This window comes from Giraffa tippelskirchi, chromosome 7 (assembly GCF_054371585.1).
Source record: "Giraffa tippelskirchi isolate mGirTip1 chromosome 7, T2T-mGirTip1v1.2.pri, whole genome shotgun sequence".
Taxonomy (NCBI): Eukaryota; Metazoa; Chordata; class Mammalia; order Artiodactyla; family Giraffidae; genus Giraffa; species Giraffa tippelskirchi.
Genome location: NC_137281.1, coordinates 49,862,622 through 49,879,495, shown reverse-complemented (window position 1 = coordinate 49,879,495; position 16,874 = coordinate 49,862,622). Strand labels below are relative to the sequence as shown.

Sequence of the window (16,874 nt, the reverse complement as noted above, 5' to 3'; positions counted from 1 at the left end):
CAGTTGATTCGAAGAGCCGACTCATTGGAAATGACCCAGATGCTGGGAAAGATTGAGGGCAGCCAGAGAAGAGGGTGACATTACTGACTTAATGGACATGCGTCTGAGCAAACTCTGGGAGATAGTGAAGGACAGGGAAGCTTGGCAGTCCAGTCTATGGGGTCACAAAGAGCTGGACACTACTTAACGACTGGACAACAACAACAATGTGCTAGTTACTATGTCAGGAATTGGGGGAGGGATTTCCCTGGTGATCCAGTGGATCTGCACTTCCAGTGCAGGGGGCTTGGATTTGATCCCTGGTCGGGGAAATAAAATCCCACTTGCCACATGGTGGGACCAAAAAAATAAAATTGAGAGCAGGTATAAATTCATTCATTTATTCATTCATTTATCTATCCATCCATTCATTCATTTATTCCTGGCACTGGGCCCATTGTGTGTCTAAAGGGATCACAAACACATTTGCCTGTAGGGGGCAGGCACGTAATGGGAATGAGCCAAGTACACAGTCTAAGAACATTTTTTCCTGAAGGTCATTCTCCTCTGGATGTCAGTTTCATCTTCAAAACTGCCCTTTAAAGGGAGCCACTGGTTCTCAGATCCATCCCAGTTGCTATGCAGGAATCTTAGCATGATGAGGCCAAGCCTACTAGTTGTCTAAGAAAAGCAAAAAATCTGAATCTTTTTGTGAAATCTCATCTCTAGATTCTTAAACTTGAGCAGTAACAATGTTACATGTAAGAGCTGCCTGCATGCATATTTGAACTAGACAAACATGCTCCGTGCCCTCATGGGAATTACGGTCTTGGAGGGAGACAAGCCACTTTGGTGTGGGTAGTCTTCTTGCTTGTTAACACTTGAGTGTTAGTTGCTCAGTCGTGTCTGATTCTTTGTGACCCTGCAGACTCTAGCCCACCAGGCTCCTCTGTCCATGGGATTCTCCAGGCAAGAATACTAGAGTGGGTAGCCATTCCCTTCTCCGGGGGATCTTCTTGACCCAGGGATGGAACCCCGGTCTCCTGTATGTGTTTTCTGCATTACAGAGGGATTCTTTACCATCTGAGCCATCAGGGAAGCCCAAAAGAAAACTCAGTTCAAATGGGCCTGGACAGTGGAGAGAAAGCAATGACTCTGTGATAGGAAAGCCCAGAGTTAGTAGAATTCAGGCATGTTTTAATAAAAAATAAAAGACAGGTAACCAAATTTAAACATATTGAAAGGGGACTTCCCTGGTGGCTCAGTGGTAGAGAATCCGCGTGCCAGTATGGGAGACACAGGTTCTATCTCTGACCCCAGAAGATTTCCCCATGCCACAGAGAAACTAAGCCTGTTGGCCACAACTATTGAGCCTGTGCTCTGGAACCTGGGAGCCGAGACTACTGAGCCCTTGCGCCTTAGAGCCTGTGCTCCGCAACAAGAGAAGCCACTGCAGTGAGAAGCCCGCTCACCACAACTAGAGAAAAACTCATGTGGCAACAAAGACCCAGCACAGCCAAAAATAAACAAATAAAATTAATTAAAAAAAAAATTAAATAATAATAATACACAAAGGATGGGAACTTCCCTGGTGATCCAGTGGCTGAGACTCCGCACTCCCAAAGCAAGGGGTCTGGATTTGATCCCTGGTTGGGGAGTTAGATCCTACATGCCACAACTAAAGACCCCACAAGTGTCAACTAAGACCCAATGCAGCCAAGTAAATAAATAAATAAATACATACTTTTAATGGGACAAGCCAAGACCCATTCCTGTGATATTAGGCAGGGGAGAAGAAGGGGACAGCAAGTGGTGAGGCTCAATGAGACAGTAGACAAATTTTAAGTCTGTTAATGACCCAGAAAATGGACAATGGACAGACAGATACCAGTGCAGGCAGGTTTCCCAGCAATTGACTGGTACTGCCTCTTTTGAGTCCCACCATTAGGCCAGATGGGCAACTTATATCATCTATATTGATATATTATTAATACAGCAGCTATATATCCTATTCATGATATAGTAACTATATTATGCAGTATTAGGGATAGGAATTGGGGGGCTTCCCAGGTGGCTCAGTGGTAAAGAACCTGCCTGCCAACGCAAGAGACATGAGAGACACAGGTTTGATCCCTGGGTCAGGAAGATCCCCTGAAGGAGGGCATGGCAACCCACTCCAGTATTCTTGCCTGGAGAATCCCATGGACAGAGGAGCCTGGTGGGCTACCATCCATGGAGCTGCAAAGCGTTGGACACGATTGAAGAGACTTAGCACTCATGCAGGGTGAGTAATGGCTTCCTAGGGGTTGTGTTCTCTGTGCCGGCCACCGTGCTAAGTGCTGTACAACTATTTTCTCAAGTAATTCTCATATCAGCCCAAGAAGACAGTGTCACTAACTGCCTCGACATAAAGGGGGGAACTGAAGCACTGAGAGGTGGCACCATCTCCCCAAGGTCACACAGCAAGAACCTTGCAGAGACACTGTTAGAACCCAGGCAGCACGACCTTAGGGGTCTGAGCCTCCCCAGAAAGAAGCAGAGTTTGGACACAGTGAAACTGACCCAGAGTAGCTCAGCTGTATATGCTAAATACTAGAAACATTGTGCTGACTGTTTAAGATCATCATTTTTGCATGAGCTTTGTTTCTGTCATTGCAAATAATAATAATAACCTACAGAATTTTGAAGGTCAGTGTCCTGGTTCCCACATTTTCCTTGGGGCTCTACATTCAAAGAAGGAAAGGAAGGAAGAAATCCCATCTCAGCTGTAATTATAGATGGAAATAAAACATAACCCTGAAATTTACTGTTCTCAGCAAGGTGGTTGTCATTCTGAAGCAGGTGCCTTACATGGAATGGATATTTATAGAAAATGGTATTTATAGAATCGGTGCTGAGCTCACTCATTGTCAAATCTCTGAAAAGAGGGCCCCTAGAGCTTTTGGGACGTGAAGGTGCTGAACTATTGACAGAGGGAACGTAATACCTACCTCCTCCCAAATGGTCTTTCTCAGGAACTGTGAGTCACTTGGAGAGAACTCCGCTTGGACCCCAGAAATCCAGCAAAAAGACACTGAAAGGGCAACGTGACCTGGGATTTTATCTACCAGTGAGTAAGGGCAGGGTGGGTCCAAGCCCCTGAGTGGGGCAGTGTGGTCTAATGGCTGAAGGTTCGGAAAACTTCTCTTCCAAACCCTGGCTCTCCATTCCCTTCCTGAGCCTCAGTCTCCTCTTCCATGAAGTGAGGACCACACGTGGAAAATCATATCAAAGGCAATAAAAGCAACTACTTGAAAAATTTTTTTATTAGTCACACCAGTGCAGCATGAGAATCTTAGTTCCCTGACCAGGGATCAAACCCATGCCCCCTACATTGGGAGCGAAGAGACTAAACCACTGCACCACCAGGCAAGTCCCAAAAAGCAGCTGATATTTTAAGTACCAGCCGCCCCCCTTCCCTTTTCCAATCAGTATGAAACTTTTAATTGCCTTACTAGAAGTGGCACACAGAACTCCACCAGGAAACAGAAACTGTATGTATAGAGATCATTCAGCGAGTGGAGAAGTGTATAAGCAAGAAGAATTGAATGCAGGATATTGACTACAGCAGGGATGGGAGAGCAGAAAAGTCCAGCAGGTTGGTGAATCACCCCCAAGAAACCAGCCACAGTCCAGAGATGGGTGACCAGCCCTGGGTCAGAGAGACGGGGCGGGGGGACACTAGGGCAGAGCTGAGATCACCCAAGGGATGCTGCAGCTCAGAGAAGGTATGGCTACTGGAGATTTGCTCCAGAGAGGGGTAGAAATACCCCTGCCATTTCCTCCCTCCTGCCCTCCACTCATGTACTTCCTACCATGTAAGGCAGAGGGTTCAGATTTCTCTTCCCCTTAAACCAGAAGTTCAGGTTCTCCATGTTGACAGTATGAGGGAGAAAGCAGACTATTCTATAAGCCATTTTGGAAAACTGACAGATAAATAGATTGAAAGGCAAATTTTCCCAGTGTTTGGAGTCAGAGTGCTGACAGCAAACAGAAGGCACATTAAATGGATTCTGAAGATAATTTTTTTTTTTTGAATAAGTGTGTATGTATACATCTATGTTTTTATTTATTTATTTATTAGGGCTTCCCAGGCAGCTCAGCTGTAAAGAACCTGCCTGCAATGCAGGAGACACAGGAACTGCAGGTTCAGTCCCAGGGTGGGGAAGATCCTCTGGAGGAGGAAATGGCAACTCACTCCAGTATTCTTGCCTGAAAACTCCCATGGACAGAGAAGCCTGGCAGGCTACAGTCCACACAGTCGTAAAGAGTCGGACACGACTGAGTATGAGAATACATTTATTTAATTGTCTGCACTGGGTCTTAGTAGGGACACTCAGAATCTTCAATCTTCACTGCAGCATGCAGGGTCCCTTTTTTTTTAATTAATTTATTTTTGGTTGTACAAGGTCTTCATTGCTGCACGTGGGCTTTAGTTGCGGTGAGCGGGGGCCACTCTCTAGTTGCAGTGCATGGGCTTCTCATTTCGATGGCTTCTCTTCTTGCGGAGCACAGACTCTAGAATGTGCAGGCTTCAGTAGTTTAAACACAGGGGCTCAGGAGTTGTGGCTTCATACTATATGTAGGATCTGTTAGTTGCCACATGTGGGATCTAGTTCCCTGACCAGGGATCTAATCCGGGCCACCTGCATTAGGAGTGCAGAGTCCTAGCCACTGTACCAGCAGGGAAGTCCCTGAAGAGAATCTAAATTAGGGACTATAGGGAGATCCCCACCTCTCTCCCCCTGCACTCCAGTCTCCATCTGATACCTCCCACTGGTTGGACCCAATAGGAAGTCACAGGGGAGGGAGCCCAGGTGATGCCTTTCATCATGGTCAGACTTCTAGGACACAGAGAAAGTGAAGAATGAATCTGAGCGCAAGCAGATGGGTAACAACCAGAGCCCACCCTGCTTGCCAACTGGCATCACTGACAGAATTCTTTTTTTCCTTTATGGTGTTAAGAATTCTCTGAGACTGATTTAGAAGGAAGGGGCAGGGGGAGGACATTCCAGCCAGGGCCGTATTAGTACCAGCCCACCAAGAGGGTCTGAGGGAAAGGGTAGCAGCAAGGTCCTACAGTATAGTGCAGGGAACTGTATTCAACATCCTGTGATAAACCATAATGGAAAAGAATATAGAAAAGAATGTATATACACATATAACTGAACTACTGTGCTGTACAGCAGAAATTAACACAACATTGTAAGTCAATTATATTTCAATAAAATAATACATACACAAGTAAAGCTACTTCAACCACCCTAGCTAGGCACCCAGCTCACTGCCAAAGGGTTTCTGTTCTCATAGAGTCCAGCTTCCCCTCCAGGGACACCTGCAGGCACCCCATGTCCAGCCAACCAGAGTTCCTCCTCAACTGTCCACTGCTTCACTCCTCCGGGTCTTTGCACATGCCGTTTCCTCTGCCTGGCACCCCCTTCTCCACTCTTATCTGCCTAGAATCTCCCACTTACCCTTTCAAACACAGCTCAGGTGTCACTGCCCCATAGTCTTAAGTCATGCACAGAAAAGCTTTATCTCAGGGGTGCCAGGGAAGTTTAGCATTTGAAAAAAAAAAAATTCATTCCTGGAATTAACCATGCCAACAGAGCAAAAAAAAGAGTAAAAAAAATCTCTGGGGATCTGGAGATGTATGTGTGAATGAAAATAACAGTGAGCCAGTATCACACACAGGTCATCATGCTAAGCCCTCTCCATGGAAGGGGAGGAAGGTAGGCTCTACTGTAAACCTCATTTCTCAGAGGAGGAAAGCAAGGTACAGAGAGGCTGAGTAATTTGCCCAAGGTCACACAGCTGGCAAGTGGTAGAAACAAGGGTTGAACTCTGATATCTTCACACCACATGTTGTAACCACGTGGCATACTGAATGAATGATTGAATGAATGCAACCAGCAGAACCAAAATGATGGTTGATCCAGAGAGAGGACAGCCCTGCTGAGTCAGGGTGGGCTGCCCAGGTCAGTCCCTGCAGTGGGGGAGAACAAGAGCAGGGACAGGCAGTTCAAAGATGGAGAAAGATGACACCCCCTCCCATGGAGCAGACCTTTCCCTGGGGACCTAGTGTTCCTCCTCCCCTGGGTCCTGATGGCTGGGGGCCAGCCTCCACCCTCCCCTTATCTCACTATATTACAACTCTGAGTTCATGTGTCTCTCTCCCACTTCGGATGCTGAGCCCAGTTTCACTCAAACTTTTCTGGCCAGGACTATTTGTCCACCTAGGGACAATCCACTTTTCTTGAATAAAGGAGACAAACGATATTCAAGACTGCAGGAACCCTGGTGAGAACATGGCCAGACCCCACTCCAAGAAGCAGTGGAGCAAGAAGCCAGTTGCTGGCAGGAGGTCAAAGCAGGACAAGCTGCTTGGCTGACAAGGTATCAAACAGGCACTTGCTCTTTTCCCTAAGAAGGGTCAGGCTTGGGCCTGAAGTCTGAGCTTGAACTCTATAGACAGGAACTAAGGGGGCCTGCAGCTTATGGGGGAGCTTGGAACGGATGTTGAAAAGGATGTGTCTGACTGCTGCTCTGTGCTGTTCCTAGAATCCCATCAGTGCCTCTGGGCTCAGTGGGAAAGTGCTGTGATCAATGAGCAATATCTGCCACGTGTACTCCACCATGTAGAGGTATGCATGCTATCTGTTTACCATCAGGTGGCAGGGCTGTGGGAGAAGGGGCTGCGCAGACTGGTAGTCATAACAGAATGAACATTTCTCAAGAACTTGGAATGTGCCCTGTTAAATGCTTTGCCTGTTCTATTTTATTTAATCCTCAAGATAACTCTCAGAGATAAGGGGCCCTGGTCCCTCCCTTTTGGCAGCTCTACAAGAGTCACAATTTTACCTACTTATATATTTTTTAATATTTATTTATTTATTTGGCCTGGCTAGGTCTTAGTTGTGGCACATGGGATCTTTAGTTGGGGCATACAAACACTTAGTTGTGGCATATAGGATCTAGTTCCCTGACCAGGGATCGAACCCAGGCCCCCTGCATTGGGAGCATGGAGTCTTGGTCACTGGACCACCAGGGAAGTCCCACCATTTTATTTATCTGTGTTTAGCACTATGTCCACAGCACCTAAAAGAGTGCCTGGCATATGGCTGGCACTCAATAAGCATTTGCTATTGAGTAGATGAACTTCCTGGAGAAGGAAATGGCAACCCACTCCAGTATTCTTGCCTGGAGAATCCCATGGACAAAGGAGATTGGTGGGCTACAGTCCATGGGGTCGCAAAGAGTCAGACACGACTGAGCGACTAACACACAGACACACACACACACACACAGATGAACTTCCATTTTGCAGATGAGGAAACTGAGGCCCAGAGAGACAAGTAACTTACTCAAAGTCATGCAGTTAATAAGAGCTCCTCTAGGGCAGCATCTCTGGAACGTTCTGAGAAGTGGCATTGTTCTATAATCTGTGCTATGCACTGGCTACAGGTGACTAGTCTAGTCAGGATGCGACATGGAGGTAAGGCAACTGAGAAAGTGAATTTTAAATTTCATGTAATTCTAACTAACTGAAACAGAAATGGCCCAGCACAGCTCTAGAGCTTGAGAGCTCAACCACCCTAGACCGATACCAAACACCCGGTCCAGGTTTTCCAAGTCAAATGAAAACACCAAGATTTTTCCAGTTATAATTCCATCGGGAAGGGCAGGGGGTGTAGCAGTGAATGAATCTACAAGTGATTGTTTTACTTGTGTGGCTCTCCTGGCCACACAATTCTGCGAAGGCTTTTATCCATGTGCCAGATTTCACACGAGAGGCTTGAGGATTCCATAGGAGATGTGGTTAGTCAGGGTTACCTGCTGACCTTGGACCACACGCAGCTGTGCAACCCTGAAATGCCAAGCATTTCATTTGCACAGCTGGCAAACAGGGAACCATAGCAAACAGAGTCAGGCTGTGGGCAAGGCCAGCTTCGTTAGAAATCTCAGCAGTAAGTGACCAGCAGTTCTGACCTGACAGGGCCCAAGGCATCATCAGCTCCAGGAGAAGCCGTGACACGCAGGAAGCTTCGTGTATATTTAGTGCCTCGTATCTGCCTCCCCTCCCCTCCTCTCTCTACTCCTCTTAGGGGCTGGCCTCTTCCTTTGCTTCTGGTCACAAAACAACATGATCTTGAGAAAGCGCGGGAAGCTGATGAATGAATGCTAAGGTGTCAATGACTCATAGAGTCCATTTTCAAATGATTTCTATTTTAACGGGAAACAAAGTCTTCAGCTAAGGAAGAGTTTTCTAACTGGTAGACAGGCATCATCAACAAAAGTTCAAATTTATGGAGCTTTGTGCACGGGGCTTTATGCTTCCCTGGTGGCTCAGATGGTAAAGACTCTGCCTGCAATGCAGGGGAGCTTTGTGGGCTGCCGTCTATGGGGTCGCACGGAGTCGGACACGACTGAAGCGACTTAGCAGCAGCAGCAGCAATGCAGAAGACCCGGGTTTGATCCCTGGGTTGGGAAAATCCCCTGGAGAAGGAATTCCAGTATTCTTGCCTGGAAAATCCTGTGGACAGATAAGCCTGACTGGTTACAGTCCATGGGTCGCAAAGAGTCAGACACAACTGAGCGACTAACACGCACAGGGCACTAATGGAAGTGGTCAGCATGTATTAATTCATTTATTGTTATTATTCATTCATTCATTCATCATGTATTAATTTGTCAATACCACGAAAGGAGAAAAGGCTACTCCATTTGGAGATGGGAAACAGAGGCACACAGTGCAGCTGGTCCAGTTGGCACCAAGCCAGGGCCCAAATCCAGGCACAGCTGGGGAGGCAAGTCCTGCGGAGAAGGAAGCAGGAAGCAGGAATACCGACCAAGGGGAAGAAAGTCTTTTCTCTTTTAATCTGAGATTAGGGACGGCCAAGACCTGGGCCAGCAAACCTCTGTGGCTTCACCCATTTACTGGTCTATTGCTTCTTACTCTTCAATCTAAACAGTTACAAACTTATTGGAGGGATGGAGCCAAGAATTCTGCTTGCAGACGTGATCCAGGGTGGCCCCCAGGCCGGCTCGTTTATGCTGGGCTGCAATTTTTCTGGATTACTCAGCCTTTGGGAGGAAAGCTGGGCCAAGGACAAACCTCTGGTGAGAACAGAGTGTTTAGAGAGCCGCCTGCCTCCTCCTACTTCCCTCCTCCTCCAAGAGACTCAGGGACCTGGAGGCTCCCTGAGGAGCTAGGGCTGCAGCTGCAAGGAGCAGTTCTCCTAGGTCTCACCCCATCCCCAACACCACCTCCCTCCCCATCCCTCCCACCTGGCCCCCACCCAAGGCCCAGCTGTTCTGGGGACATGGCTGGCAGTTCACTGACACCTCTTCAAAGGGCCTGCACCACACAGAATCACGTGCATGCATCCGTGAAGAACACAGGCATGCAAAAAACACAGGGCTGATCTACACTTAAGTGCTGACAGCTGTTCTCCTCGGATGGGTAATGTTTTCCCTTTTGTGCTTGTCCCTTTTGATACTGAGTACTTTCTTAGTTTTAATTTTTTTAAATTTATTTTGTCTGTGCTCTGCGGCTTCTGGGATCTTAGCTTCCCAACCAAGAATCAAACCTGCTCCGTGGCAATGAAAGTGCCGTGTCCTAACCACTGGACCACTGGGGAAATCCCAAATCTACCCTTTTTAACTGTACAATTCAGTGGTTTTTCATATATTCAGAGTTGTGCAATCATCAATATGACTGAATTTCAGAACATTTTTATCACATTCCCGCCCCAAAACACCCCTTAACAGCCACACCATTTCCCTCAACATCCCAGCCCTGAGTAACCACTAATTTCCTTTCCGTCTCTATGGATTTGCCTGTTCTGGACACTTTATATAAATGGACTCATACAATACCTGTTCTGTGCTTTTCACTTAGAATAATGTTTCCAAGGTTCATTCAGGCTGTAGTATAAGTTTGACAATGATAAATCCGTGGTGGTTAAAGCTCATTTATTCCTCAAACACTTAACTGAGAGGCTACTAGGTGCCAGCCTTGGGGCTGGCAGCAAACCCTGACCCGGAGGGTTTCCAGTCGAGGAGAGAGAACAGTAAGTCAAATGAACAAGGAATGATTGAGAAGATTAGACGGTAGTAAGCGCAGAGCTGTTTGGTAGTGAAGAGAGGAATGGTGACTTTAACACAGGGGGCCAGCGAAGGCCTCGCTGTAGGTGAACGCAATGGGGCCGGACGAACTAAGGCTGGAAGAGGGTGAAGGGGCGAAGGTGCCCCCGCGACGCCCCCTCCCAGCACTCAGGTCCCCCAGGCCCGGGACCTCGCCTATCCGGTCCACGCTGTGTCCCTGCGCCTGGGACGGCGGTCGACACCCAGGAAGCAGGTCGCAATGCTTGACTCTTCAGTGGCCCGCCGGGGCCGCGAGCGAGTCCCCAGGTCAAGGGTTTGCAGGCCGAGGGGTGGGCGAGGACCCCACGCAGGCCCCGCCCTCCCGGCGCAGGCTCCACCCCCAGAACAGGCCCCGCCCCCGCGCCGCCTGCGCCCTCCCGCTCCCGGCCGCCGCCATTGGCCGCGCGCGCCTCCGCCCTCGGCCTCGCACTTCCTGGCGGAGCCATGGCCGCGCTCCCGGCCGGCCAGCGGGCTCCGGCGCTCCGGCCCCGCCGCCCCGCCCGCTCGGCCTCGCCGCCGGGGGTCCCCGCGCCGCACCAGTAGCTCGCCCTCCCAGGTGGGCCTCCGCGCGCGCCCCGCTCCTGCGCGGGCCGGTCCGGGAGCCGCGCGCCGTCCGGGGGCCGGGGCGGGGGGCGAGGGGCGGGCCTGCTTCGGGAGGGTCGCCGGCACCGCGGTTCCGGCCGCGGGAGCCCTTTGTGTTCGGCGGAGCGGCTGTGAGGACCGCCGGGCGAGGGGCGGGCCCCGAGGCTCGGGGCTGGGGAGGGGGCCGCCGCCCCCGCAGGTGGGACAGGTGCGGCCTGCGCGGCCCATGTGGGCGGGCGTCTCCGCGTCCCGCCGCCGGCGCCCTCCCTGGGCGCTACCCCGTTCCGCGCCCTCCCCCGCCTCGCGTCCCGCGCTAGCCCGCCCGGGCGGCGGTTGTACAGGCGGTTCCGCCTAGGGGTGCCAGGTCCGAGGGAGCGACGGCGGTGTCCGCCGAGAGCCGGGACCGGTGAGTGCGGGCGGGCGTCCACCTCCACCTCCACGACGCGGTTTCCCCCACGCCCGAGCGGCGCAGTCCGGCAGGTTTCAGGGTTGAAACCCGGGCTCCCTGGGGACCCTGCCGGCCGCCCGGACGTGGCCTCTGTTCCGTGTTTAGTAAAGATCTCTCAACGCCTCACTGGGGATCGCCACCGTCCCTGCGGATGGCCTTGACCCCTCACCTGCTTGCAGAAAGCACAGGAGGCAGCTTGACACCCACACTCCTGGAGCAGCTGGGCCCCCGAACCGCTTGCCCGCAGACAAAAGGGAGCCTCCGCACGGGGAGTACTCTCTAGAAACGTTGGCCTAGAAAACAAAGCTTTTAGCACTGAAGGCAGACCTGAGACCTGGCAGGCTGCCTAGGGTGGTGAAGACCGTCTGCTGCGGGTGACCTTGGGCAGGCCCCACGGCCACCTGAGCCTGGGCATCAGGAGCGGCAGTGACACCTGTCTCAGAGGGTGAAGGGTTGGATGGATGCTGGTGTCCTTCCCTTCAGTCTCTGAGTCCCCGGCATCCTAGGGGCAGTCAGAAAGGATTGGGGGGAGGGCTACAGCTGGTCTTTGTCACAAAGCTGCTACTTTGCCAAGAGAAATCTACTTATGCCTTCCTTCCCCCCAGGAAACTGGCAGGGTAGACTGCACCAGGATCGCTGCCCACGCCCCCCCCCCCAGCCCCACATCACTGGAGCCCCCTCTTGGTTTCTCTGAGTATCTTAACAGAACGCTGACTCCTTGTCACACTGTTATTTATTAGCAAAAGCTGTGTATTCGGCAGGTGACACACTGACTCTTCTTAACTCGGAAAGCAGGGGATAGATCCCTCTTGTAAATCCTCTGTCCCAGTATATGACTTGTTCCCATGTTGCTGGCTTAATCCTTCCTCCGTGTGCTCCCATCCCCCGAGGTCCTCCCAGAGCCCAGCTCTGTGCTCTTCGTGAGTTGCTTGACATTTCAAAAACTGGAAGAAGCCTATCATGGTGTGGGTGCACCAGCCCTCACCATAGACTCCACCATGAAGTGTGTAGAGAGGTTAAATTGCTTGTTCAAGTTTATCTTGGATGTTCCAGGCAGGGCATACCCCCATCCCCTCCCCCATTCTCTCACAGAGGTTTCCTGCCTGTGGGTGTTTGTTTAATGGCCAAGTGGAGTAGCCTAGGGGTTGAGAGCATGGAAGCCTCCTTACCTTGGAATCCTGACTCTGCTGCTGTTTCCTGAGTGTGAAGCTGAGCAAGTTCCTTCCCCTCCCTGCGTCAGCTTCCTCCTCTGTAAACTGAGGATAATAATAGTGCTGGCCTCCTGGTGATGTTGTGGGGCTTAAATCAGTGAGACACAGAAAACAAGACAGTGCCTGTGTCCAGAACATATTTTATACTTGGTAGTCGTCACTGAACCATATCCTGAACGTCACAAAATTTTTACAAGGATGAGACTCTCAAAGCCTAGGACCCATTCAAGGGCCTGTGTCTGTCCAGTTTTGAAGCTGTACAGATTCAGGTTTGATTCCCAGTCGTTCACTAGTTTTGTGACCCTGAGCTCAACATCTTCATCTGTGAAATGGGTTAAGTGACATCAGCTTGATCAAGCCACTGTGGAAGTTTAATGTGATAGCAGGTGTCAGTCCCTTAATTTGGTCCTGGGGTCATAGTCTGGGTTCTGAAATGACAACTGTTGATATTGTGGTCTTGATCTATTGGAAAGACGTCCTTCTGATCAAACATCCAAAGGTAGGTGTTTGTAGGCGAGCTTAGAGACAAGACGTGGTGGGACTTCAGTTGAGAAGGGAATGCTTACTACGGGTTCTGTCTGATTTTAACACCCAAATGTTTTCCTCGCTCAGCGTTACAGAGTGCTTGGAAGTACAGTGTTCTCTCTCTTTCTCCCCTCCCTTCACTCTTGCTGTCACTGATGCCTGCCAGCAGAGCCTGCAGTTTGTGAATGACCTCGAGTTATTACTACACACTCAGAAACTCCGTTCTTGTCGTAGGGCTGCGATCTCATTTATGATGGAGGGAAGCCGGCAGACGCGAGTGTCTCGGCCATACAAGATCAGCGAGTCGTCAAAGGTCTGTGAACGGATCACTGTGCTGATTGCCCAAGAAGCGTGAGGTTTTTCTAACAAGCTCATTCTCATTGTACAGGCTGATTTTCTATTCTTGGCATTGGTGTTAATCTCCTTAACGATGACTAGAGGTGGCACAGGCAAGGAGTGGAAAAATCATAAAATCAGAGCAGGGGTTGAAGGGAGTGGTGGATGTTAGAAACATAACTCGACTCCTTTATCCTGCACCTCAATCCTGAGAGGTGTACAGGACAGGGTGGATGCCGTGGGATTCCTGTTTCCACCTGAAGCTCCAAAGATGTCTGTCAAGAAACTAGCCTCCAACCTTATAGTGGGGGCAGCACTTTGCATACCTGATGTGAAGGGCCAGAGCCTTTCCTGGTCGTGACTTTCTGGGACCCTAGGGGTGAGTAAGGGTGGGTCCCCAGGGCGCTACTACCTACCTGTGTCACACTGACTGCATCAGACTCATCCTGGGAAGAGAGAGGGGGCAGGTTTCTCATTGGCAGTACATGTACCCAGCCCCACCCCAGACCTGCTAAATTAAAGTCTGGGAGCAGGACCTGGTAATCTGTAACCTTAAGCAGACTCCTCAGGTGACTTGAAGTGGCCCTTGTCCCCACAGCCACTGTAGATAAGGTTCAGGGGACCCAATTTTTGGGAGAGTCCCCATTTACACCTTTCTTTTTATAAATATCAGTAGCATTCTTTTCTTTAAAAAAGTCTCCTTGTTTGAAGATTAAATGTCATGGTTGGACTAGATGATGCATTCTCCATGGGACTGACGTTGCTCACAAGGAGCTGCAATGTGTTCTTGGGGGTGTGGAAAGAATTTTATTCTTTCAAAGTACATATAATACGTGCCCAGATATATAGACTGTATATTATGTGTTTAAATGACACGGCGAGCTTTTAGGAAAAAAATATCTTAAAAGACAAATGAAGAAAGATGAAGAAATACCATTTTAGATAAAGAGAGCTGCAAACAACTTATAGATGAGAAAAAGTGGGAGTGAGGTTCATCAGAGGTGTGAAAAAGAAAATGGGGCGTAATTTTCAGGGGAGGCTGGTCCCCCTGAGAACTCTCCTGTTTCCATTTGAGCCGACTGAGAAGGCTCTTGCCAAGCCCGGCTTTATGCTGTGAAAACCCAGAAAGGTCTCACTGCTGCCTCAATGGGGCTTTGTTTCAGAGCTTGGCTGCCGAGACAGCGTAGCTATCTAAGTTCCACAGCGCCAGAAACCTTTGTCCCTCCAAACCAGATTCTGAGCCTGTTTCTCTTTGAATTGAAGCTTTCAGGAATAGGCTTCTCTATCCCTTGGTTTGTTGTATTTGTGTTCCTAACATTTTATACTTACCAAGTGCCCAAATCATAACGTGCCCTTGAGTTTATAGACATTCATCACACCCATGTGGCCAGAACCTGGATAAGTTAAAAAGAACATTGCCAGACCCCTCCGGTTCCGGCAGTGAGGAGAGCTACTCTCCCAGCTTCCAGCTGTGTGGTTTCACCTGCCCTTGAACTTGTATGAATGGAGTCGGGGTGGAGGTGTGTGCCTGCTCCTTGCTCTCGTTACCCTGCTTCTGAGGGTCACCCCAGTTCCTGCATGTGGTGGTATACCTTGCCTGTCTCAGATCAGTGGAGTCTTCCATTCTGTGGCTGCCACTGCTCATTTATCTACTCTAAAATGTGTCAATCCAATTTGATGCTGAATTCTTTATTTTTTAATGTTTATTTATTTATTTCGACTGTGCCATGTGGCTTGTGGGACCTCAGTCCCCTGACCAGAGATTGAACCCACACCCCATGCAGTGGAAGTGAGGAGTCTTAATCACTGGACCACCAGGGAAGTCCCTGAATTCTTTTTTAGTATAAGGTGCCACGTACCTCAGGTTCCCTGGTGGCTCAGCGGTAGAGAGTCCACCTGCCAATTAAGGAGACACAGGTTTGATCCCTGGGTTGGAAAGTTCCCCTGGAGGAGGAAATGGCAACCCACTCTAGTATTCTTGCCTGGAAAATCCCATGGACAGAGGAGCCTGGCAGGCTACAGTCTATGGGGTTGCAGAGTCAGACACGACCTCACAACTAAACAACAGCAACCTCATATCTGCTTCTTTCTGCCCAGCATTAGACCTTGAGTACCTGTGTTTCTTCACCTTGCCTAGCCTTTGATGAAAGTGCTAAAATAAGAAATGAAGGAATAAACAGGGTTAATATCATGGGAGAAAGTCGAAGGTCAGAGTTTCTAAATTACGTGAAGTGCTGCAACTCTGTTACTGATGACCCTTTGAAGTCCGGAAGTCACCTTTGTCTGTTTTTAGTTCTTGTTTCTGCTGCTACACTAAACAGCTGGAAACAGGCTGTGGTGGAGACCCAGGTGAAGAACTAAAGGAGCGCACTTAGCCTGGAGACCCAGCTGTAGAAGCAGTGAAGCCGTCTCTGCCCTGGCTGACTGCGGCAGATGGCCCCGTGGCAGCTGTCCTCTGGGGCTCTCCCTGTCCTTGCCCCTCCCCAGGGCTGTTTCCTTTTCACACCACAGCTAGGGACATGTGTACCCCTATTTAACTGTGATAGTTCCAGTCCCCTGCCAGCTTGGAAGCACCCAGGAGACCAGGGTGGGCTCAGAGCCCACCTGAGGCCCCTCGCTTGCTTCTCAAGGACACTAGCCTTCACTGCCACTTGATAGCCCGCTCCTGTGCTGCCTCTTTATTTCCTTCCTTCAGTCTGCACCCAAGAGGGGCCCCAAGCCAGCGTGTACTGGAGCCCAGCCCTTTCCTGCTCAATTATAAGCCAAAACAGGCCAGCCCAGCTCTCTCTGGATAACCAGAATAGGCAGAAATATCCATGTGTGGATCTCCAAGAAGCCACCCTGTAATATCAGGCAGGAGAGCCTGGCTCTGTGGACTTGGAAGAGAAGGGAGCTATAGGGATTGGCTGCATGGTGTCCTCAGAATATGAGGATGTTGCCTGAGATTTGTATGGATGGAGCCATGGATGTTGGAACTGGCTGGATGGGAAGGACCGCAGGGAGATAAAGTGGCCCGTTACTGGTGCATCGGAGGCAGTAGAGAGCAGATTTGGAAGGGAAGGAAAAACTAAGCTTAGTGCCATAGAACACACGTTGAGAAGTAACCTCTAGGGACCTGTGTGCAAGTCAGCCAGCTGCTTGCACCTGCCCAGCCTCACCCCCCTGTTTTCCTTTCAGTCATCCACCCCCACCACCAGACTTAATGCCCAGCCCACCCAGCGCTTTTTCCCAATCACTCTTGAATTGCCCTGCTGATGTTTCTGAATGGTGTGTTTTCCCATATGTTGACTCATCTTGTTTTTATACGGAGTAGATGGAGCAGTGTGAAATACCCTGATTATTCCATCCAGGATTTAGAAACTGTTGTCTAAAGTCTGACTTTTCTCTGTGTCTTTAAAAGCCCAGGGCAGGCAGACAACAGTCAGTCAATGTCCACCAACCTGAATGTATTGAATTAACTCCTATTAATTATTCCTATCAATTGATTTGTTAATTCCTGTGTAGCGTGGTAATTAAAGGTTTGGGCTCTGGAATCAGATCTAGGTTCAAATCCCAGCCCTGCCCCTCAGTCACTGTGGGATTTTGGACAGATTTCGTAGTTTCTTTGA

General features: G+C 49.7%; 1 protein-coding gene across 10 annotated transcripts in view; it reads left to right on the top strand.

Annotated features, from left to right (window-relative positions):
* The first annotated feature begins 10,590 nt into the window (after nucleotides 1-10,590).
* The window catches only part of KLHL36 (kelch like family member 36), a 30,267-nt gene continuing 23,983 nt past the window's right edge, over nucleotides 10,591-16,874 (top strand). For 5 of the 10 annotated variants that reach the window (XR_014059935.1, XR_014059934.1, XR_014059933.1 and 2 more), the window contains exons 1-2: nucleotides 10,591-10,720; nucleotides 13,165-13,243. Coding sequence is in view for 1 of the 10 variants with exons in the window: in XM_081511491.1 (XP_081367617.1) it covers nucleotides 13,181-13,243 (63 nt within the window). In the remaining 9 variants the exon portion in view is untranslated. Of the gene's footprint in view, nucleotides 11,153-13,164; nucleotides 13,248-16,874 lie in introns of all 10 variants that reach the window. The other 5 variants (XR_014059940.1, XR_014059939.1, XR_014059937.1 and 2 more) reach the window with 3 other exon arrangements.